At 45.9% G+C, this 26,005-nt stretch overlaps 1 protein-coding gene across 1 annotated transcript in view; it reads right to left on the reverse strand.

Annotated features, from left to right (window-relative positions):
• LOC148436328 (catenin alpha-2-like) overlaps window positions 1–26,005 on the reverse strand; it is a 227,060-nt gene that overhangs the window by 105,699 nt on the left and 95,356 nt on the right. Inside the window, exon 3 of the mRNA XM_088465042.1 lies at window positions 18,469–18,635. Coding sequence (XP_088321168.1) covers window positions 18,469–18,635 — 167 coding nt within the window. The remainder of the gene's footprint in view (window positions 1–18,468; window positions 18,636–26,005) is intronic.

Below are 26,005 nucleotides of genomic sequence, written 5' to 3' on the forward strand. Positions count from 1 at the left end.
ATGGCGTCAGTGATCCGCTTTGAAACTGGGTGACAGCTGTTATACTTACTTCCTCTTTCAAAGGATAGTTTAATAGTCAATTGTTTTTGTAAATTACTACTAGTAGTAGTATTCTTGGTCCCTTTCTGGGATGAAGATCCACTCCCAGCAGCAGCAGCAGCAGCAGGCGTAGCACTCAAGGATCCTTCTGAGGAATCACAGATTAGAGAGGAGTCAGACATGCTTATGAAATTGGATGCAGCAGGACTACTACCGATCAGGATTGAGGATGTTGATGATGCAGGTGTTGGTGGTGGAGATTGCAGGCTCTTGGATCTAACAGAGAGAAGGGAGCAGCTAGGTGACGCTGGACTGATTGTTAGCCAAAGTTTCTGAATTTTGCAAACACTTTGGAATTTGATGAACGCGCTGCAAGTGACGTAACAGGGAGGAGGTTCCTAGATGGTTAAGGTCCTTACCTCTACTCACTCTTGCTTGGCAAACGTTACAGATGGCTTGACAACTGGATGGAAATTATTCCATACATGAGAAGTGGATTTTTTTTCATCTTTTGCCCCGAACATGACAATGGGCTTTTTCATACCATGGCCAACAACTGTTGCCTGATTTACACAAACAACATCCTTGCCATCAACATCCTCATCATCAACATCCTTATGATCTTTGTTAGCACCAACTACAGAAATATCCTCCTCATCCTCCTGGTGCAATTCCACAGAAGCATCCTCAATTTCTACATCAGCATGTTGACTTGTGCTGCTCATCCCCACATTTGCAGAGGGTACACAAATGGTGGAAGGAAGATCCTCTTCAAGTACTGTATTAGAAAGGTCAGGCTCACACATGGCAAACGCGTACACACTTGGACTCTCCTCAGGGATCTGTGACTTTTCTGAGCACACAGTTGGTTCATGTACCTTAGAGATTAACATTTTTTACACTTCTACAGGGAGAAGGGCTTACATCATCATAAGATGCAGAACCACCAGTCATAATAAAGGCCAAGGCCTTATCCTTTCCTTGCCACTTCGTGTAGTAAATGGCATATTGATAATTTTTTGTTTCTCTGCAGCTAACTTAGCTTTTAATTTTTTTTTCTTTAACACTGTAAAACATTGCTTGCTTGATTTTAGATGCCCTGACTTAAGCCCTGTATGCCCTTGGGCATTAGCTTTAGTAGATGATGTAGATGGACTAGTATTGTCATGACAGGCAGCAGCTCCAGCACTAGTATGTGGCTCCTGCTCTCCTCTCAACTGATTGTTCTCCATATCAACAAACACAAATGAAGTAGGGTACAGCACACACGTCAATTTGTACCAATTTTAAATATTACACTGCGGTATCAATATACCGTAACAAGACTTTTTCTAAGAATAACACACTGCATTTTCCACTAACAGTGTCACAAGATTTTTTAGGAAAAGAAAAGAATAACACACTGCTTTTCCACTTATAGTGTCACAATATTTTTTACAAATACACTGCGTTTCTACCAACAGCGTCACAATATTTTTTACAAATACACTGCGTTGTCCACCAACAATGTCACAATATTTTTTACAAATACACTGCGTTTCCACTAACAGTGTCATAAATACTGTCTTTGACTCTTACTGTTATTGTGCACTTTGTATGTTTGTGTATTTGAGATGCATTTTGGGATGCGTCATGCATCCCAGTACTCTTCGCATTCATGCTGACGTTAATTACGCCGGTATGCATGAACAAAAACGTAAAGGACAAGTCTCTCGGTAAGAGCTACCCTTTTCTATGACCCAGAATTCCCTCTGGTGTAATTCTACGCACGCACAGAATGACACACGCGACACGGAGGGTGCTGGGAGGGGGATCCCTCTCACATCACTCTGCAAAGAGAAGCCCATAGGCTTCTATAGGGTAACTCCATCAAAAGATGGCATTACCCTCCGTATCCAAGCCCCCATAGGCGTGCGGAGGTGCCGGCACAGGGGGTGTCGCTTCGGCAATTTCCCCTCCGCCAGGTCATGAACTACCCCCGTCCCCCCCTCCTCCGGGACATACACTTCTCACCTGGACTCACCTGGCCATCCAGGTGAGTAGTTTACGTCCCTTTGGGTGGTGTGGACAGGGTTATCCATGACCTGGAGGAGGGGGAAGTGCCGAAGTGGCACCCCCTGTGCCGGCGTCTGCGCACACACCAATGCAAGCCACGGAATGTATCACAGAGCACAGAATAATAATGTTTAATAAAACTCTAAGGGCTCTATTTATTAACATTATTTTTACTAAAATAAAGTGAAAAAGGGTGTTTTCACACCCTTTTCACATTATTTTAGTTTCACCTGTAGTTATTACAGGGCAATTGGAGTAGAATTAGTAAAATTCTACTCCAACCCCCAGTATCACTTATTTTTAGTAAAGCAGATCGCATTTCCCATAATTGTAATGGGAAATGTGATCTGTGTGCAAGTTACTAAAAATAAATTGTAAAAAAATACCGGGGGAAGCCCTGTGATAATAACGCCACCTGGAGGTGGCGTTATCCAGGGTCTCCCCCGGTTACCGGGCTCCCACTCTGCTCTAACGGAGAGAGCAGAGGCGGGAGCCGGTACCAGTAATCAGCTATGTGGTCTAAGTAGACCGCAAGCTGATTACTGTAAAAAAAAGAAAAAAAAATTAAACATTTTTTTTTTCCTTACCTGAATCCAGGGACCGGTGATCGGGCCTCCGGTGATGGCTCCTCTCCGGTCAGCTGGTCTCCCACAGTGCACTGGGGCCCGGTCATCAGGTGATCGGGTCCCAGTGCAGTATGGGAGATCACCTGATCGGGAAGCCCGGAGAAGATCACCGGAGGCCAGGAGGATGCAGGTAAGTGTAATGAAGAGAGGGGGGGTCGCGGGGGGGGGAGGGGGGGGTCGCGGGGGGTCCGTGATCGGGGGGCGGGGCTTAGCGCCGGGGGAGGGGCTTAGCGTCGGTGGGGGGGTAGTAGCGGTGGTCGGTCGGCGCATGCGCGGGCTCTTAGTCGCGGTATTTTTTCCGAAAATACCGCGACTAGAGTGCGGATGGGATCCGCAGGGACAGAGCTTTATCGCAAGCTCTGTCCCTGCAAGGGATTTATAGTAAATCCCTGTGATATTGCCTGAATTCGCAATGCGAATTCACTCGGTAATATCACACTACAATCCGCATTCAATATGCGGATTGTAGTAAATAGAGCCCATTATATTATATCTCTAAATATAAATATTGCAACTGTTTTTGTTTTATTAAAATGATGCTGTATTTATTGCTTCTTGCTGGCGGGATTTAGTCTGAGGAGTCCCCAGTCGTATCCTGGCCACACCATGGAGCAAAATGTATATATCCACCCCTACCCTCACCTAGTCACAGACTATACATTTTATAAAAATTTGAATGTACTCGTTTAGTGCGGAAATATATTCTGCAGAAAAACGACGCAAGAGTGGAACTGGAGGATTGTAGGGCCGCAACTTTGCTCTTCTGCAAAACTCGATTCATGTCATATTTTGCTGTACTTCATTCAGAAATCTAAAACCTGTACATGAAATTTTGATATTTTCCACAAGGTGGCACCAGACTGTCCTTGGAACCTACATGCTATATTACCTGCAAAAAAAATTACTTTTCATGAGACTTGCAATACGAAACGTTTAAAGGACTGCCATCATCTACCATTTAAAAAGCAGACATACCAACCATCACCAGCAATTAACATGGAGTAGACAGAATGTACACAGACAGCAAGTACACGCTACTACTTAGATTATAGTACTATTTACTTAGGAAGGAGCATTCCAGTTAGTTGCAGTGAGACAGGAATGTCTGTCTTAGGGATATTACAGGTTTCTAAAATGAATGCAGACATTCCAACTTTAATGTGGCAACGGCTGGAACATGCTCCACTATGGCTGGAAGCCAGCGCTTCATGTGACCCAGTTCCTAAGAACACCAGTCGGTGGCCAATGTGAAGAGTCCCAGAGTGTCTTAAATTTTGGCTCAATTAGGGGATGTGATCACAACATAATTTATTATTTATTATTATTTATTAACAGTTTCTTATATAGCGCAGCATATTCTGTTGCGCTTTACAAATGGAAACAACATTAATAGAGCAACACTGGACAGTAACACAGACTAGGGCCCTGCTCGCAAGCTTACAATCTATAGGGAAATAGGTGTTGATACACAAGGATAGGTGCTACATACTGCAAATTGGTCCAGCCAGATTGCAGAGGATATTGTTGGCCTGTATTTTCCAGTCACACAGGAAAGTTGGCCAAGGTCAGGAGGATGTGAAATTGAAGAAAATATGTGATGTGTGTATACTGTAGGAAGGGAGTTAGATAGGGAAGCTATGACGTTATGTGGGCGGTCCTGGAATCTGATAAGCTTGTCTGAAGAGGTGAGTTTTCAGAGAACGCTTGAATGTTTGGAGACTAGCGGAAAGTCTTATTGTGCATGGGAGGGCATTCCACAGGCTGGGAGCAGCCGAAAAGAGTCCTTTAACCGTGCATGGGAACAACTAATGTGAGTGGATGAGAGACGCAGATCTTGTGCAGAGCGGAGAGGTCGGGTTGGAAGATATTATGAGATAAGTGAAGAGATGTATGTTGGTGTGGTTTGGTTAATAGCTTTATGTGTGAGTGTAAATATTTTGTATTGAATACGGTAGAAGACTGGCAGCCAATGGAGGTACTGACAGAGCGGATCAGCAGACAATGAATGTTTGGTGAGGAAGATCAGCCTCGCAGCTGCATTCAAAATGGATTGTAGCAGCAAGAGTCCGTTTTGGGGAAGACCAGTAAGGAGACTATTGCAGTAGTCAATGCGGGAAATAATGAGTGCACGTATTAGATTTTGCAGTGTCTTGTGTAAAATAAGGTCGAATTTTGGATATGTTTTTTAGATGTATGTAACATAATTTTGAGACAGTTTGAATGTGGGGAACAAAGGACAGTTCAGAGTCAAGGATGACACCTAAGCAGCGAGCTTGTGGGGTGAGGTTGATTGTAGAGTTGTCAACAGTGATAGAAATATCAGGTTGGTAACTACTATTGACCGGTGGAAATATAATTAATTCTGTTTTGGATATATTAAGTTTGAGGTGGCGAGATGACAACCAAGATGAAATGGCAGAAAGACATCCAGTGACACGGACCAATACAGATGGTGATGAATCTGGGGAGGATAGGTAGATTTGAGTATCTGATTCTTGCACTGAACTTGTTCCAACGTGTAAACGTTCGGCGCAAGAATCATATACTTTATGTTTTTGTTTTGTTATGATTTGACAGGATTTTGGTGACTTGTCTATAATTATAGTTTGCTGCCTTATTTGTTGCGCCCAGGTGTAGTTACATTTTTATATCATTTATAGATTTGAGTATCGTCCACGGACACATGATACTGAAAACCAAAAGAGCTGATTAGTTTACCAAGACGTGGTATAGACTGAGAAAAGCAGAGGACCTAAGACTGAGCCTTACAGTACTCCAACTGATAGAGGTAGCGAAGAGGAGGCAGAATCAGAAAAGCGAACAGTGAAAGAACAATTAGATAGGTAGGATGAGAACCAAGAAAGGGCTGTCCTGAAGACCTGGGGATTGTAGTATTTGTATGAGAATAGAGCGGTCAACAGTGTCAAAGGCAGCAGAGAGCTCTAGAAGAATAAAGAGTGAGTAATGGCCTTTAGCCTTGGTAGTGACCAGATCATTTACTATCTTAGTCAGTGCTGTCTCTGTGGAGTGTTTGGAATGAAAGCCGGACTGAAGTGAATAAGTTGTGCGAGTTAAGAAAGTGTGTGAGGCGGGTGTAGGCAAGTCTCTTCAGTAACTTGGAAGGGCATGGGAGCTGGGACGGTAATTTGAGAGAAAGTTAGTGTCAGAATTTTGTTTTTTCAAAATGGGAGTAATCACTGCATGCTTGAACAGTGTTAGAAAGATACCAGTAGAGAAAGAGAGATTACAGATTTAGTTAAGGGTGGGATGAGCACAGGAGACAGAGCTTTACCATTTTGCGAGGGTATAGGATCCAGAAGAGAGGAAGTAGAGTAGGTGGATGAGAAGAGTGTAGAGACTTTATTTTCTTGTGTGGGGTCAAATGAAGAGAATGTGCCAGAGGCTTCAGGTAGGGAATTGAGCAGGTCTCTGGCTGGGGAAGAGCCCACCATTTCATTTCGGATATTATCAATCTTGTCCTTGAAATAGGAAGCAAGATCTTGTGCACTGATAGTTACAGGTGAGTTGGGTGAGGGAGGGGTAAGAAGTGATTTAAATGTATAAAAAAGTCGCTTGGGGTTAGAGGCTTGGGCAGAGATGAGAGATTGGAAATATGTTTGTTTGGCAGTGTCCAGCGCATAACGATAAGAGTGGTAAACAGCCTTATATGTTAGGAAGTCACTTGGATTACGAGATTTATGCCACTGACTTTCTACTTTACGTTTTTGTAGGTGTCTTGTTAAGTTAGAATGCCACGGTTGATGTCTAAGTCTACGTGGAGTGTGGTAGCTGGAGCCACTTGTGATACAGCAGTCTCAGGAGAAGTGAGTGCAGAAATTGATGAGTATAATTGTTGTAGAGAGGTGGCTAGTTGTTGAAAATTAATAGCATTAATATCTCTGCTGGTTTGAGGTGGCTTGGTTGATTTGATTGACAAAGAGGTTGATGTAATGGAGGAGAGTGTGAAGGTGATCAGGTTGTGATCTCAGAGAGGGAAAGGAGTATTAGTGAAATTAGAAACTGAGCATAGTCTGGTGAATACAAGATCAAGGCAGTGGCCATCCTGATGAGTAGAGGAGTCAGTCCATTGGGAGAGGCCAAGGAGAGTAGGTTATAGAGAAAAGTTTGGAGTCATGAGGAGATTGTGGACTGTCAATAGGGATATTGAAATCACCCATAATGATGGTGGAGATGTGTGAGGATAGGAAGTGAGGGAGCCAGGCTGAAAAATGTTCCAGAAATTGATTGGATGGTCCAGGTGGGCGAAAGATAGCAGCAACTCGCATAGAGAAAAGGGTGAAAGTCCTGATAGAATGTACTTCAAACGATGTAAATGTGAGTGATGGTACCTGTGGGAGAACTGTGTATGTAAAAGATTGTGACAGTAATATTCCTACTCCACCTCCTTTACTATTGCCAGGCCTGGAGGTGTGTGAAGTGTAGGCCACTGTGTGAGAGTGCTGCAGGGGAGGCAGTGTCTGATTGTGTGAGCCATGTTTCTGTTATTGCCAGAAGGTTGAGGTTATATGAAATATAGAAGTCATGGATGGATGTTAGCTTATTGCAGAAAGAGCGTGCATTCCATAAGGCACATTTTAGTGGATTGGAGGGTGTTGGTAGGCATGTGATGTGTCTGAGGTTTGCTGGATTTATAATCCATTGTGAGTGGGTAGGGTCTGGATGTTGTGATATTTTATGGCGACAAGTTGAGTGTGTTATTGTCAGTTTATATACGGCAAATAAGTAAAAAGCTCATGTGTGTTCACAAGAAGGGAGTAGATTATTGAGTATCGAGGCTGCAATGTGTACAGAGGGGTGAGGGAGAGGGAGAGTGAAGAATGTAACAGCCTGCTGCAGCTTCAGACAGGAGCTGGACCATGGCCCCACTCATCCCATGAATACACCATCAGTTCTGTTTATATTTTCCAACACCTAATGTCTCGTATGGGGATGACGGAAGAGAGAAAATTACCATTACCCTACCCTTACCTTACATATGAGTGAGAATAATTAAATAAAATATAGTCCTACTATTTGTTAGAGATACTCTCCTCGATAGTATATATCACCTATATTATTGGTTGAAGTTATTGATCTTTGCGAGGTCAGACATATGCAGTCTTCTGTCTATCCCTCATCCCACCCCACTATCACCACACAGCATCCCGCCATCTCTCCGGTTATAACATATTTCCCTATGAAACGCGTCAATGCTCCCATGCCCCCATAATAAGGCTGGGGCCGTTATCCCTATCCCTACATCCCTTCTCTCCCACCTGGACCTTTTTCCTCCCCTGAGCTACCTGATGTCATTTATTTATTTCCAGTATTTCTATGAAAATCAGCACCCAAAATGGAAAAGTGGATTTTTTTAAAAAAAACAATGGCGTATTTCTTACTGTCCATGTACGTTCAGAAACTAAACGTATAGATTCCATAACACGTCCATCTCTGTGCGTCTGAATAGCCACTTTTAGATGGCGTTAGCTGCGGGGGCATATCAACTTCTCAACTTCTCTTACAACATACAGAAAACTTACTGGTCACAACTTTTTAGAAGACAACTTTTTTCATCTCTGTTTTCCTTTAAAAAAGAAAAAGAAAAAGAAAAAGCACAATAAATCGAGCTACCGTTCTTTATAAGTTGTTTAATATAGAAGCAATAAGGCTGGATATCAATATTGTGTCAAGAACCCTCTTCACGGACTATTAGTCATTTTTAAAAACATAATTACTATTGACTGTTCGGCTGAACAACAATTAATAAACAGCTGAGCATGATACATGGTGAGAGGTATAGGAAATTGATGGGGAGATTCCATGTCTGGAATACTGAGCGCCACAATAAAGCCACCGTGATGATGATTTAAGATGTTAATGCTGGAGCTCATCACCTTCCATTGATTCATATTTCAGAGAGAGATACTTATCAGTAATAATATAATATATATTTGTACACGCCACCGGCTATCTGCTGCTAGCCAATCACATGGCAGTGCAATGCTTCTTAGTATTGCCGTGCAGAATGGCAGGTACTGTATACTAGACGCAACCATCCGCAATAACAGCGACACTCTCCCTGATATACCTAAAGGAACACATAGGGGTAAATTTACTAAGAATCGAGTCTGATCAAGTTTTTTTTTCTTTCAACTCGATTAGCATCGCCGAAACTTGTGTGATTTGAGGCTCCTGAAACTAAGGGCCTGATTCAGACCCACTCGCGAGCGGCTGTCCGCTCGCAAGTGGGTCGATGTTATGGACTGAGCATGCGCACGACGGAGGGAGCTCCGTCGTGCGCATGCGCCAGACGCGACGAGCGAAGGAAAGTCCTTCGCTCGTTGTGTCCGATCAAAGGGGACGTGCTGTCAATGTTGATTGACAGCACGCCCCCTTTGGTGGGCGTGCCGGGGGCGTGCCTCACTGATGGGGGCGTTCCCACGGGAACGCCTCCCGTCAGAAGCCGGCCCACTGACATCACTAGTGATGTCAGTGGGAGTGATTTTGGCTCTGATAGAGCCAAAATCACTCCGGAGCTTGCGGTTGAAAACCTCAACCGCAGGCTCCGGCTCGCAAATTCGATGGTCGCGATGGTCTCGACCATCGCGACCATCACAATGCACGCTCGTATAGCCTGTGGGTGATGACCCACAGCTATACGAGCGTCCTGGAGGACGCTCCATGAAAATGGAGCCCGGCCCTCATTCAGAGCGTGCGCTCTGCTCAGAGCGTACGGCTCTGTATGAGGGCCTAAGTTACTAAGAAGTGAGTTTAGCTGAGAGTGAGATGGCCGACGGTGAAGCAGATGGAGATATCTCCCCCGAGTAGCAAGTTTTGAAGTAGATTACTCACCTAACTCTGCCTAACTCTCCTGAACAAGCAGCCTGCACATATCAGTGATACATATGAAGGCTGCTTGTGTGTTGTACCTGTAAAAAACAGGTTAAATGTAAAGAAAAATTATGTAGGGTTCCCCCCAAAAGCATAACCAGCCACGGACTGCTCAGCCAGTCCTGGTTCCTACAATTATGGGGTAGGGTTCCCCCGTAATTTAGGAACCAGCACGTGGCTGCAGGTCCAGTCCTGGTTATAAATATAGAGGGGAAAAATGCATAGGGGTCCCCCTATATTTAAAACCAGCACTGGACCCAAACCGACTGGGGTGACATGCTGCAGCAAGGAGACCCTATCACCGGGGCTCCATGGCCAAAGCATTCACACCCCAAGCTGGTCAGCCCAAGCCGGGGATCTCAGGGGAGGTAGGGTAGCACTTCCAAGTCTGACTCAACAGTGCTACTGCAGCACACAGCATCATGTGCTGGGCTGCTGTGATGTAAGAGGGGGGGAGCGGTGCCGGACTCGGGCCCACACCGGGCCCCTACCCGCTCCCCCCCTCTCAGCTCCCCTGACTGCATGTGCATAAGCATTGGTTCAACCACGAGCCACCTCCAGCGGAAGGAGCTGGACAGAGGTGGAGGATCTCTCTTCGCAACCTGGGACTCCTTCCCATAGAAAGAAGCTGTGGTGCGGGAACAAACACCATCTTAAGACGGTGTCATTTCCCACAGTCAAACTCCAAAAATATATTATTTTTGGAGTTTGATTAATGTTGGTCCCCATACTAATGTATGGGGACAGCAGGCCACATCGTGGCTAAAAAGTAAGCAGGATATCTCTTGCATTACCTTTATAATGAATAGGCCTCATACTTCATTTACACAAAAGTAGGTGAACTGAATATGTTAATTTTCACCTGTTTTTGTAAAATTAAGTGATGATAAATGGACCTCAGAATCTTATTCATTTAGACTACAGAACTAGCCCCTCCCACTCTGTGCATATAATGAATGACTCCCTAGACGCCATTACTGAACAGCTATATATAACAGTAATAGCTCACAGGCTGGAGGTAGTGGGTACGACAATGCGTTTGAATCTTAAATCATGTGATTTATGTCTTATGTGTTGTTCCATACTATTGTATGCAGCATTGTATAGTGTTTTGTAAAGTTTGAAAAGATATCTGGCTGAAGGGACAGGGGGCGCTGCATGGCAGTACAATCCACCACTAATAAACTATGTTCCCATTCCCCTCCCTCATTCCGACTGATAAATCACCTATTAACTGTCCTGACAGTGCATGTTTCCCAGATCATCTAGCTGGAGCACAGGTGTGGTAATTGACTAATACAATAGAGCTACAGGTTGCACTAATTATTCCTGAGGTCACCTTGAAAACATGCACTGTTAGGGCTCCATGAGGACCAAGCTTCAGCATCACTGTTTTAGACCAATATTTGGAAGGTGTGGATGGCTTCAGCTTTTGGCTGTTTAACCACTTGCCTGGCACGGTCGTATCTGATACAACTAGTCAGAAGTGCCCACTAGGCAGCTGCGGGAAGCTAATCTTCCCACAGCCGCCGATGTCAGAGGGACCTGCTGGTCCCTCTGCTTCCTCAGATTCCCCGCCAGTGTGTCCCGATCACTGCTGACCACAGTGATCGAGCACCCAGCATGACCCCCTCCCGGCAGCCTGTTTTCAATAGAAGAAAGCAGCAGCTGTGGCTCCCGATAGCCACAGCTGTTGCCGGCGTGAACCCCCTCCCAGCACAGATTCCCGTGCCTGACAGCCGGCCTGTCCACCATCTCCACCAGCTCTGTCCACGGCCGCTCCCACCCCTTCCATCCCGGTGCGGCTGATGCTTCTCTACAGTACTTGTTCCCCTGCGCGGCTGCCAGTGTTCTTTCCATGGCCCCTCCTTCCGGCTACAACTCCGCCCCTGTCAGTCCACCATGTCCTGATCGGACATTTATTTTGTATTAAAAAAATGGCACTATACGGACCAGCACATCCTCCCAATGCTGGCACCCTTCATGCCTCACAGAACTGCAAACAAAAAGTATGGTGGTCGCTCGCATCAGCTTAATGACATAGCACAGGTGCTTGTAAAGGGTGGGGTTTACACTGAACCACAGAAAAAAAAGGGATTTTCCCTCCAGCTCACTGCAGCAATATCAACAAAAATACTTGAATCCTACATAATAATAGAGATTCAGAGGTTTCTGGGGTACCTCCTAGGTGAGTCAGCTCTCGGCTTATACATGTGCTGTTATCATGCAGTACATTAATTTGTAATTATATGAACCAGAGTGGGTGCTACTATTAGGTAGCAACAATTATTTTGGGGTGAGCGTTTGGGCGTGGGGCCCCTGAGTTGCTCTGGCTGGACCTTTTTCAGGGCATCACCACTTAATTCACATAGATATTTTTTCATCACCTTTATATTTGTCTATTATTTATGTCATTTTAATTCTTTCTCATTATATAAACACTATTGATTTATCTTTACACATCTATACTTTACACTTCACTATCACCTTTTTTCCCCTTTTCGTGTGATGCCCTGGGGATGGTCCTTGGCTAGAATCTTTTGGGGTTCCCTGCGCCTCGGACGTGAACCCCATAATGTTAGGGACACCGGAATAGAGGAGCCTTGACGTTGGCCCGGCGCTTATTCATATATTTGCAAATGTATGTAACTAATACCTCTGAATTTCTATTATTATGTAGGATTCAAGTATTTTTGTTGATATTGCTGCAGTGTGCTGGAGGGAAAATACCTTTTTTTTTCTTTCTTTTTTTTCTGCGGTTCAGTGTAAACCCCGCCCTTTACAAGCACCTGTGCAATGTCATTTAAGCTGATGTGAGCGACACCATACTTTTTATTTGCATTAATATGTTGCCAGCATGGATGGCGTAATGGTTAGCATTACTCGGTTTGATTCGAACTGTCGAAGCTGAATAATTGGCTGAGACAAGTTCAGTTTAAAATTTAATCGCGGTGACGCCATCTTGTGACTGGCCGCAAGACGCCATCTTGAAAATGATAAACTCACATTTTAGTACATGTGGCGATGATACTATTAGCACCATGCGATTGCATTTTTCACCATTTCTCATACACACATTAATACGCACAATTGCGCTGTTAACTAGTCGCATATTAGCGAATACATAGGACTTTGTATGAAACCGCTGTTTTATTAGTTTTATGCGCACGCATCCGCCCCAAGTTAACTAGCGTCCTTATATCAAACCGTCATTATCCACACATTACATATTCACACATAAGGTTCAATAAGCTTTAAAGTGTATGATTTAAGTTGGGTCAGTTAGTTTAAATGCTGAGAAATAAAGAGATTTGATAACTAAGGTATTATACATGCTAAACAAGTCGTGTTTGGTCTTGTACTGATGCGTACTCTTTTTACAGTATTCCGGTGTTATCGGTGGGGAGGTCGCATCATGCAAACTCAAGTTATGGATCGCAGAGCCTACAAGCAACAAAATTTATATTTCAGGAACAACTGTTAGGATGTTGCAGGGGGCGTGAAGAGAAAGATCCCCAGCTGTTAGAGGCAGGGAGAGTATATTTGAACCAGCCTGTTAAATGTGCTGTAACAGATGCTTCTCCCCTGGGAACCAATGACATCAGCAACTAACTTCCCTATTGTTATTATTCTGGGGGGGTATAAATATGTGTGCACGAACGCTGGTTCTCAGTCTTCGTGCTGAACGCTGTATGACTAGGGGTCTCTTGCTGATGCCTATCTACGGGTCCGGAAGCGCCTGCGTATGTATACTGTACTTGGGTCTGTATAATTTTCCTTTTGCACCTAAATTGTGTCTAGATCAATTGCGTGTAACTGTCTGAACTTTTACCTGAATAACACTTGTGCTTTGGAACCACAGATTCCACGTCTAAGTCTTTATTTGTGGTATGACTGCGTACGCAAATTAGCATCATCCTTAGAAGGTATAGGCAGGATATTAGAAGGTATAGGCAGGACATTAGAAGGTATAGGAAGGTGTGTATAGAGGTTCTGATCCAGTATCGTTAGAACCACAGCCCTAACTGTGTGGAGTTTGTATATTCTCCCCGTGCTTGTATGGGTTTCCTCCCACAACCCAAAAATATACTGGCAGGTTAATTGGCCCCCAACAACCAAGTTAACTCTACTGTGAGCATGTGGTAGGGAAAATAGAGTGTAAGCTCGACTGGGGCAGGGACTGATGTGAATGGTCAAATATTCTCTGTAAAGCGCTGCGGAATATGTGTGCGCTATATATATAACTGGTAATAGTAATAATAATAATGATACACTGGTTGTAGAGAACACAATAGTCTCTCTGTAGTATAACACTTATTTAATAAAGATAACAGGTTTGCATAGAACAGAGGGCATATAAACCTCTATACAGGGATGGATGGGTTAATAAAGTGATAGGAGGGGTAATTTAGGATTGACAGTTGTTAAGTCACAGAGATAGGTTGTTTGTTGTTAAGAGGGAGTGGTTACTTGGAGTATGTGTAATGTCTGTAGGATATTCTGCCTCTTTGATTCTGATCTCCGCCCTCCCTTCCCTATTGTGTCTTGTGTTAGCTTTATTTCATGGCGGGAAAGACCGGCAATCTGTATAGCGTCCATATTGCTGCAGTAGTAGCAGTGCACACCCCTTCATGCACGTGTTAGGCTGACTTCACCCTACTGGGGTCAGCAGCACCTCTCATCCGGGTGGGCCAAAATGGTGCATCGGTATGGGTGTTGGATATCGTCTCACTTGCTATAAAGGGAGAGTGGCCCTTGCAAGTATTTTATATCTCACTTACCATTAACTGGGATATTGGCCCTGGTAAGTGGGGGACATCTTTTGCCTAAGTCAAGTGGGCGCCGATGATTGGCCGTTCTTTCCTCTGCCACCATACTCATTATTGTAAATAAAGCTGACCTATTATTTTTGAATGGCATTAACTTTGTCTGTGTCTTTATTTTGAGAAATATGGTTTTAAAGAACGTCTGGTTACATCCATCATCTGACAATAGAGTTTATGGTCCTTGGTAACCAAGCATTAGCAGTGAGAGAATGAGCTTCCAGAGCTAATATAAGATGGACAGTTAGGGGTTCTCCAATTGCATCGGTGGCTGCAGTATGCAATGGTAAATAACCTCTTACTTACCGCTAACTCTTCGGACAAAGTTTTTGTTTTTTAAGTACAAGTATTATCAGATAATAACTCTAACTGTCATCCACCCTAAAAAAAGCTTGGTAACCCGTCACTCACGCTTCCTACGTTTGTATCTCCAGAGGGAAAGTTCACGGCTCCGCCGCAGCTGTTCAATGGCGCAATTTCCGGGATCCTGGGACGTGCCCAGCACTTTTGCTCCCATCCCATCTCCCATCCTCCCCAACCTCTGCGCACACCGGTGTCACTTCCCGCAGCTCCCTTCTACCCATATGCATGGTACACAGCTGAGTAGGGCGCCATATAGTGGAGGGCGTCTCAGCTGCGACCATGCGGGCAGACTGTGTCTCTGTGACACAGCTGCACCGCGCGTGTATCGCTGACCAGACGGAGTGCGGTCAGCAATACACAGTGATTGACAAACACACAGCGGCCGGCAACGGCTGCTGTGTGTTTGTTTTAATTGGCAGCCAATGAGAGTCTGTCACGCTCTCATTGGCTGCTGCGCCCACTGCCGGAGCCGGGCTGGAGCTCACTCATGAGCTCCATCTTCCAGCTCCCGCAGTGGGTAATGGGAGAGGTGTCATGACCTCTCTCCCATAATGCAGAGCGGCCCAGCCCGGGAGGACGGACGGAGGAGCGGATGGCGGTGGCAGGAGCAGGAGCCGAAGCGAGGATTCAGGTAAGTGTTTTTTTAAATTTTTATTACGTGTGTGTCTACAAGGGGGGACTACTACTAGGGGCACTACAAGGGGGGCTACTACTGGGGCACTGCATAGGGGGGACTACTACTAGGGGCACTACAAGGGGGGACTACTACTAGGGGCACTACAAGGGGGACTACTACTGGGGCACTGCATAGGGAGGACTACTACTAGGGGCACTACAAGGGGGGACTACTACTAGGGGCACTACAAGGGGGGCTACTACTGGGGCACTGCATAGGGGGGACTACTACTAGGGGCACTACAAGGGGGGCTACTACTGGGGCACTGCATAGGGGGGACTACTACTGGGGGCACTACAAGGGGGGCTACTACTGGGGCACTGCATAGGGGGGACTACTACTGGGGGCACTACAAGGGGGGCTACTACTAGGGGCACTACAAGGGGGCTACTACTAGGGGCACTACAAGGGGGGACTACTACTAGGGGCACTACAAGGGGGGCTACTACTGGGGCACTGCATAGGGGGGACTACTACTGGGGGCATTATATAAGGGGCTTACTACTGGGGGCACAAGGGGCACTACACAGGGGGGACCACTATTGGGGGCACTGTAAAAGGGGAACTGCATAGGGGGGCACTATATAAGAGGCTTACTACCGGGGGCACAAGGAACACTGCATAGGGGGGCACTACAGGGGGCACTATATAAGGGGCACTACTGGGAGACTGCATAAGGGGGGACCACTCCTGGGGCACAAGGGGTACTGCACAGGGGAGACAAGTACTGGGGGCACTGTATAAGGGGCACTGCATAGGGGGTATCACTACTGGGGGCTTGCATAAGGGCGACCACTACTGGGGGCAATGTATAAGGGGCACTACTTGGGGCCTGCATAAGAGGGACCACTACTGGGGGCATTGCATACTGGGGGTACTGTATAAGGGGCACTACTTGGGGCCTGCATAAGAGGGACCACTACTGGGGGATTTGCATACTGGGGGTACTGTGTAAGGGGCACTACTGGGGGGGACTGCATTAAGGTGCATATGGAATGGAAAGGACTGTTCCCAGAGTGATGAGAAAGGGGCGTGTGTCACGGTTATGACTTTTTCCATGAGACCACGGCCCCTTAATATGTTTGGTGTTTGGGCACGCGCAACAATATGCCTGGGGGCACCAAAAAATATACTCGCTTACCAAACTATTTGGGCTAGGGCCGGCCCTGCCGAGGATATATTTCTCAAATGCATTGACTTGGGGTTAAGGTGGTGACTGTCAAGGTGGCAGACCAGTCCCCTTAAATCATGACAGCTGGGAGATATGGGATACAGATAGGTGCTCTGTAACCCCCCACGGTAAATGTGCCGAGAGTGATCCAGTAAAACTGAACGCTTTCTGAATTTGATTGTGGGTACTAACGCCATCAGCTCCCAGAGCCCCGGAGGTCTCGGTTGCGAAGATGGATCGGTTTGGATCGTTCTGCTCCCTTCAGCTTTGCACCCCCTCTGGCAGTGTGTATGTGTACAGCCGGCAGATTGTAACTACTAGGGACGGAATTAGTAATGTTAGTACTCGCGGGGATACCTGCTGTACGGAGCAGCTGTTCCTGCATCGGATAGTATTTAATCTGTCTCTGCAACTTGCCGTGAGTGGTATACATAATTTATGGAGGGGGGGCAGATAGGGCATATTGATAAATGTACCACTGGGACTGTTACAATTTCCAAATGGAGCATAATAATCTGCAGGTTGTGTGTGTACAGTATGTGTGAGATTTGAACTGCATGCAAATTGGACAATCCTGATATATCCAGAATATACCGTTTGGCCTTTATACAGCACCAATCCAGCCGTGCTCAGAATAACAGTGATACACTAGATAACAGACTGGAAATGTCAACACTTCTACTGATATTTTAAAAGCTGTAAAACCACCTAGTACAAAATGAAGTCGTGGGCCTGAGAGCTGCTCGGCCACACTCAGGAGCATCACTCTGTAACAAGATCACAGCCATATCTTCTAAAGCACCGTAGCCATCAGAAGACGACACACTGTAAGGAGGTCACAGTACATAAATAATGTAGACTGGATATAAAGGTATTGCTGCTTTGGTTACATGTCTTGTATGTTTCAGGTGTGAATGTTAAAGTAGAAGAAACTGAGGTCATCAGATGAGTCGCTCTATGCAAATGGTTATACAGGGGTCTAGTTACTAAGCAGTGTTGGGAGACAGAGTGAAAAGTGATAAGGTGCCAGCCAATCAGCTCCTAACTGTCATTTTTCAAACACAGCCTGTGAGATGGCAGTTGGGAGCTGATTGGCTGGTACCTTATCACTTTTCACTCTGTCTCCCAACACTGCTTAGTAACTAGACCCCACAGATACTTAACACAAACCCTCGGTACTCACCCAAACCTCATTACTCAGCAGAGACTGCACACAGAATGCACCCAGCAGGGACTGTACACCGAATGCACTCAGCAGGGACTGTACACCGAATGCACTCAGCAGGGACTGTACACAGAATGCCCTCAGCAGGGACTGTACACAGAATGCCCTCAGCAGGGACTGTACACCGAATGCCCTCAGCAGGGACTGTACACCGAATGCCCTCAGCAGGGACTTACACAGAATGCCCTCAGCAGGGACTGTACACAGAATGCCCTCAGCAGGGACTGTACACAGAATGCCCTCAGCAGGGAAAGTACACAGAATGCCCTCAGCAGGGACTGTACACAGAATGCACTCAGCAGGGACTGTACACAGAATGCCCTCAGCAGGGACTGTACACAGAATGCACTCAGCAGGGACTGTACAGAATGCACTCAGCAGGGACTGTACAGAATGCCCTCAGCAGGGACTATACACAGAATGCCCTCAGCAGGGACTGTACACAGAATGCCCTCAGCAGGGACTATACACAGAATGCCCTCAGCAGGGACTGTACACAGACTGCCCTCAGCAGGGACTGTACAGAATGCACTCAGCAGGGACTGTACAGAATGTCCAGGTTACAGCACTACATCTAATAGTGAGCTTAGAATACTTACAATTTTCAGATGGGACAGGAGCCTCATGACATCAGCCATGTCTGCTAATATGAGCAGGCGGGTAACAGCGGACAGCAGCGCTCGGGCAGCTCGCACCATGGTGCCGCGCTTCACCGATGAGCAAGGGTCATCTGCAAATTCTGAGGAGGCAATCCGCATGGTGTCTCCTGTAATGAAGAAAAGAAAAGGTGACATTTCTGGGATAAGCAACGTTCTCATACCGCCGGCACTGGGCTCACATATGGCGGAATCTGTTATTATTTATACAGATAATTTAATTCTCTGTAATAATAAACCTACAAATGTTTAGTTCCGCTCTTGCTGCAATGTGCATGTGATTTCAGTACAACTACGCTGCTTGTGTACGTATCTACCTGCATGACCTGGTAACCCTAGTTAGAGTAAATGCCTCTTAAAATAATTTGTGCATCATCGCCAATAAATCTCTGAGAATGATGTCTCTTAACAGGCTATTTATCAAGTCGTGTTTTCATAAAATTATGTAGACTACGTAGTTTCTGCAAGATTGTATGAATTGTATGAATTGTTGCTCTGTACTAATAGCACAATGCAGGAGATTTCACAGTGGTTCAAGGGAAACTGACACTGGGAAATGCTGGGGAAGTAGCTCGCAGGTTCAGTTTAGTACATAGCAGGGTTATTTTCATTCAAAATGAAAATATCCGTCGCGATACAGAGGGCCTCATTCAGAGGCGGTCGGAGGATGCAAGCAGTCGCTCAGAAACTGGGCGGCTGCTTGCATCCTGACCGCCCGCCTCTGTTTCGGTCGTTAGGCTGTGGGTTTACACCCACAGCTCTAACGACCGCTAGGGTGATGGTCTCTGACCATCGCGACCATCGGGGCTTACGACGAGACCCTAGGGTAGGGTCTCACTTGTCGTAAGCCCCGGAGAGCTTCTGGCTCTGTCAGAGCCGGAAGCTCTCCACTGACATCACTAGTGATGTCAGTGGGGCCTCCCCCAAACGGCAGGCGTTCCCATGGGAACGCCTCCGTTTGGGCTGCCACCCCCCCAGCCCGCCTTCCAAACAATCAACATCGACAGCTCGCCCCCTTTGGAAAGAGACCCGCTACGACCGGCTCCCTCGTGCGCATGCGCGCTTGACAAACATCGAGGCGGCCGTGCGGTCGTAGACCGTACGGCCGCCTCTGAATGAAGGCCAGAGTGTAAATAATGGCGGCAGTGCCGAGATTATTAATACATACAGTATGCCCCTTTAGATTTAGAATTATACACAAAATTATCACCATAAAGTATATTTTGCAGGTGATACTGTGAAACCCAATAACATTGGTTTTTTTATGTCTTTTTATGATTTATGTACTTTATAAAGAAAAGTTTTACCAGAAAAATACATCTACCATCATTATATGCATTATATTAACTAAAGAAAAAAATAAAAACTAAATAGCAAAATGCTCGATCATAATATCTATCTATCTATCTATCTATCTATCTATCTATCTATCTATCTATCTATCTATCTATCTATCTATCCATTGCTTAAAGTGGTCCTAGAGACATGGTGGAACTCACTCCCCCCCCCCAGATTTTTTAATAAAGAGACAATGCGCGCCACAAAAAGGGGTGTGGTCTCAAAAAAGGGTCATAGTCTCAAAAGGGGCGTGGACACAATAGTATCCCTAATTCAAATTACACCACACAGTAGCACAGTCTTATTCACACTACCCTGCACATAGTGCCCGATTCACATTACAAAACATAGTAGTGTCCCTTATTCATGTTATGACACACAGTAGTGCCCCTTTTACACAATGCCCACATTAGTGCCCCTAATACACATAATGCCCACAGTAGTAGTGTCCCTTATATAATGCCCACAGCAGTAGTGCCAATTACACATAATGCCCACAGCAATAGTGTCCCTCAGGGCCGCAGCTAGGGTAGTGCGGCCGGTACCATCGCACAGGGCACCACAGGTCAGGGGGCGCTGTTTGGGCCTGTCAAATTCTGTTTATTATCATTCTTGCTTGTAGCTTCCTCTTATTTCATCCCCAGCATCTCCTGGTATCTCTTTTCTCTTCCTTGACGCTTCCCCATGAAGCCATGGCCCTTTTTTGGGTGCATTATGTCCCTTTGAAAAATGAGGGGGGCGCCAATGCTCTTTCTGGCACAGGGCACCAAAAAGTCTAGTTACGGCTCTGGTGCCCCTTGTGCAATGCCCACTGTAGTGGTAGTGTCCCTTATGCAGTGCCCACAGTGGTAGTCCGGGTCACATGTCTGAAGTGCGGTCTTTGCAGTCCCATAGCTGTGGCTGCCTTGTAAATCTTCAGTAACACCATCAAGTTCCGAAAAGAATGCTCTTTCGGAATGTGATGAATAACCCTGACACTTATTTTTTGCAAAAGTTTTGTGAAAAATAAGTGATGATGAATAGGCCCCTTGGTCCTCAGTACACCAAACAGGTCATGTTTTCCATGTTTCCTCACAGAATAACAAGTGTAATAATTAGCTCCACCTGTGGATCTTATAAAATGTGTCATGAATACACCTGTGCACCTGCTAAGTGACTTCAAAAACATGAACTGTTTGGGGTCCTGAGGACTGAGTTTGAGAACCATTGTCATAAAGGAGGAATACAGACATGGTCAAGAGGTTCAGTTGTTGTTCAGACCAAACACCACAATAGGGAAGAAATGTAATCTAATGCGGGCCATACATCTACGGCCCCATTCCCCTTTCTGCCGATGCCGATCCAATCCGCCGATCAGCAATCTAAAACCCTGATCGGCGGACATCGATGATCACTGATCCGTTTGGGAATCAGGGTAATCCAACATGTTTAAAATCTCCGACTCGCTGATTGCGACCATTTTCTGGTCAGAATTTCCGAATCTAAATTGTCCACCATATTGGATTTCCTCGATTCCCCGCCGTCAGCAGAACAGGAATTGGGGTGATCTGTTGCAGATCTATCAGCCCAGGGGCGTTTCTAGAGAGGAGGGGGCCCGTGTGCAGTCCCCGTCACGGGCCCCCTCCCCTCCGTCTGGCGGCCGGCAGCTCACTGAGCGGAGCGAGGCAAGCGCCGCACTTATAGACTCTGGGCACTAGAATGTGCCCAGAGTCTATAGTGCATGTGCCGGTCAGTGTAGACACCGGCCCCGACGTGGGACTCCGGAGAGGTAAGTATAATATGGGTGCAGGGTGTGCACCCATTATAAATACGCTCCTGTATCAGCCCCATACATTCCTTTGACTATAGTCATCAGATCCCAATTCAACACAGCACCTCTGGGAACAGGGGGATTCACAGCGTGATCGTTCAGCCGACACACCTGCAGCGACCGCGTGATGCCATCATCAATATTTCCAGCACCTGAGAGGTGTAAATCTGTAATGCTCTATTATAAATGAACAAAATAAATATGAAATAGATGGAAGTGCCTGCTGACTTGTGTCTGTCACTTTAGACTCAAATTCATTCTTGCTGACAGAGACGTCTCCTGGCTGATTGAGGCCAGCGCCGTCCCAGACTCTCATTTTCTATAGCTGGTTGCATTTGTCATATACGGCAGATTAAAAACTGATTTTATGTTTGCAGCCAATTTTGAATGGCTTTCTCCATATTTATCGATCCCATTCAGAGTGATTTCTATGTCATAATTAGAACATGTGTAGTGTATTCTGTGTAATTAATTTTTCAATATTGTAATGTGCGTATTTTGCCTCTGATATTGATTTGTGTGTGTGTGTGTGTGTGTGTATCATACCGGTGTCTTTGTAATTCTGCTTATAAATTGTAGAATCGATAAAACAATATGTTACGAGGAATAGCGCAGCTGTGTATACAAATGACAAAAACTGTATTTTAAATTGATTTGTGTATTGGTTGTAGTTTTGTATGAACGTTTGTCAAAACAAATTTAAGTCATTCTGTAAAAAAAAAGATCCTGCAGTAACTCTACATTATACATTTACTTTTGATTGTTTTGAAATTCGTAGCATTTCTTTCTGCCCAGACTTAGGGATCAATAGAACACTGCCACCCAGTGGTCAAATCCTCTTGAAAAACATAATTCATCAGACAAAAAGTTTGAAATCACATCTTGCACTCCCTACAAAATGTACATTTTAACCATTTGCCTAAACGGCACCTTAAACGCCTGTTTTGTGGACACTTTAGCCGAATGAAGTGGAATTTAAAGATTCCAATCAGCTGCCTCTGCTTCAAACGCCATCATTTGACCTGTGCAGCCGGTGTCGGGGGACTTGCAATCAGTAAACCCCCCGTCACCCGCTTTTAGCGATCAGACACGCTTTGCATTACAGGTTGCTGTTGTGTTGTGTTTTAGGCACCAGATTTGTCAAACCTTAAGTGCTATTTTCTTTCAAATTGCAGAACAGAGCTCCGCAAGACAATTTGTCAAATGACTTCCATTTCTGTACAGGACTACTGATTGCAGGTGTGCAGGATTTACAAGCCGGAAACAGCATGCAAGGGATCGGAGGAGGGGAGCGGACATCGTTCCCACAAAATGCCATGTAGCAGTAATATTAATACAGATTTCTTCAATCCCTTCTGATAACACGGCAGGAAGATGGATGGGTTAGTGAATGTGGGCACGGTGGGGGTGATGCAGAGTTGTTAGGAAAATAGGAGTAAATTGCTGTAAGAAAGATGTGCTTAAGGGGCTCTGCATCAGCAGTATACAGTGTGGGCTGCAAAAAGCAATAATCAGCATTTATTTGCACCAGCTCTATAGTAGTGGCCGTCTAACAAACACGTGCAGGGCCCTTACTAAGAGTGTGCGAGTGATGTCATCAGTTAGGGCGCCGGGCCCTGAGGGTGGCACCATCGCTGCCCCACAGGCCTGCATCTGATTAGCAGGGTGCCTGGAATAAAGACCGGCAACCAGTATCGCTGCTGCAGTGCCGCACTCCAGGCACACACCCTGCAGCCTGTACAGCCGCTAGGAACATCCACGCCATAACATCATACACTCAGGTGGTGGGGGCAGCACGCGGCGCACTGTTACGACACTGGACATTTGTCTTTCTGCAGGTCCGCATAAGTCGCATTATGTAAACACCTTTACTGTACACGGTCTACATTAGCGTGCCCCCTCCTTCCCCTGCCCAACCTCTCCCGGTGCAGGCGGGAGTTAGTCAGTGGCGTATCTATCATGGGTGCAGGGTTTGTGGTGCACTTGGGCCCAGAGGAGCCTGCGCTACTCGCCCTGCACCCAGGACCAACCACTGTGGCTGGAATCGGTTCGATTCCCGGCAGCGCCTGGCCGACAAGAGCAGAGTTCCCGGCAGCGGAAGCCTGACAGCGCTGGAAATCCCGATCGTCGATATGTAAGTACTTACTAACCTAACCCCCTAACCGTAACCCTCCTTAGGAGTGCCTAACCCTAACCTCCCTCCCAAGTGCCTAACCCTAATTCCCCTTCTAAGTGCCTAACCCTAACCCCCCCTTCCCCGCTGCCTAACCCTGTCCCCCCCGGGGATCCCTCCCCCTAGCCTAACCCTAACCCTCCCTGGGAGGTGCCTAAACCTAAGTCCCCCCCGGGTGCCCTAAACCTAACCCTCCCACCCGCAGCTGTCCGCTCGCAGCGCCCGGCATCCCTTCGATCGGGATGCCGGGTGCCTGTCTCCCGGCGACGGGAAAATGTCAGGCGTCTACATCTAGATGCCCGGCATTTCACCCTCGCCGGGATATGACAGTCGGGAAGCCGGCTGTCGGTATAAAAGCAGCCGGCTTCCCGATTGTATACCCTGTGGCTAGACGTGCGGCGTCCCCCCTTTCCATACTCACCAGCGGTGCCATGTTTATGGTGATATATTTGGAAAGATAGATCCGCACAGGAGCTAGCTAAAGCTCTGGCACCATCTTCTGCGCTTGCTTCAATTTTGCAAACCTGCTGTATCGATGTTTGACCAAGGAAAGGACGGGACTCATAGCACAGTACAGTAAGGGAGGACCCGCTGCCTAGGCTGGATTAAGCACTATATGGGCCGGGTGCTGAAAATGATGAAGGACCTATTGTGAGAAGGGGAAGAGCAGTGACCAGTGCTGTGTGGGTGTGGCTAGTGCCATGTGGGTGTGGTCAGTGTCAGGTGGGCGTGTGAATCCCCTACACTATCAGCCCTAATGTCTCACTAAACATGTCAAAATATAAAAATGTCATAATTTTGTGTGAAAAATAGACATCCAATTTTAATACATATGATTTATGGTAGACTACTGTATGTGGCCAGCTGGGGACTGGTCATTATCATGCTGTCATGATGTTGGGCCTATTTTCATGTGAGAGCCTGGGGATATATAGTCCCATCCATCCAGATGTTAATCTGGCATTGCCCACTGCACACACATTTTAGGAATAATCGGAACTTAAAGTTATTAGCATTAATATATTATTGTTTGGTGACTTTTCTAATACTTTCTGTCACCCGGGTCGGCGCCCCCTCCCCCGATAGATGGTAGCCAAGCTCTACCTATATGACCACAATATAATGCAGAAAACATCACAGTGACCACCTTATAATGAAAAGAACATCACAGTGGCCGTCATGTAATACAGAGACCATTAACGACCGCCATACAAAACAGAGAGCATCACTGTTCAACATATAATACAGAGAACTTCACAGTGACCACCATATAATTCAGAGACCATCACAATGACTTGCATATAATGCAAATAGTATAAGTGACTGCCATATAATACAGAGAGCATCAGTGACAACCATATAATACTGTACATAGAGCACTGTCACTACCATACAATGCAGAGAGCATCACTGATTAGCATATAATACGGAGAACTTCACAGTGACCACCATATAATTCAGACCATCACAATGACTTGCATATAATGCAGAGAGTATTAATGACTGCCATATAATACAGAGAGCATCAGTGACAACCATATGATACTGTACATAGAGCACCGTCACTGCCATACCATGCAGAAAGCATCACTGATCAACATATAATACAAAGAACATCACAATGACTGCCATATAATTCAGAGACCATCACAATGACTGCCATTTAATGCATAGACCATCAATGACTACCACATAATACAGAGAGCATCAGTGACCACCATATAACACAGAGCCCCAGTGACCGCCATACAATGCAGAAAGCATCACTGATCAACATGTAATACAGAAAACATCACAGTGACTGCCATATAATTCATACATATAATTCATACACCATCACAATTACTGCCATATAATGCAGAGAACATCAGCGACTGCTAGTTAATACAGAGGGCATCAGGTACCACCATATAATATATAGAGCACCTGACCACTATATAATACAGACAACACCAATGAACACCATATATTTGCAGAGAGCATCAGTGACTGCCATATAAAATAGAGAGCATCGGTTAATGGCATGAAATGCAGAGAACTTCAGTGACAGCCATAAAACACAGAAAGCATCAGTGATTGCCATACAATGCAAGAACATCAGTGTTTGTCATATAAAATAGAGAGCATCCGACCGTCATATAATACAAAGAGCACCAGTG

This window comes from Taudactylus pleione, unplaced genomic scaffold, assembly GCF_031769625.1.
Source record: "Taudactylus pleione unplaced genomic scaffold, aTauple2 ptg001815l, whole genome shotgun sequence".
NCBI lineage: Eukaryota > Metazoa > Chordata > Amphibia > Anura > Myobatrachidae > Taudactylus > Taudactylus pleione.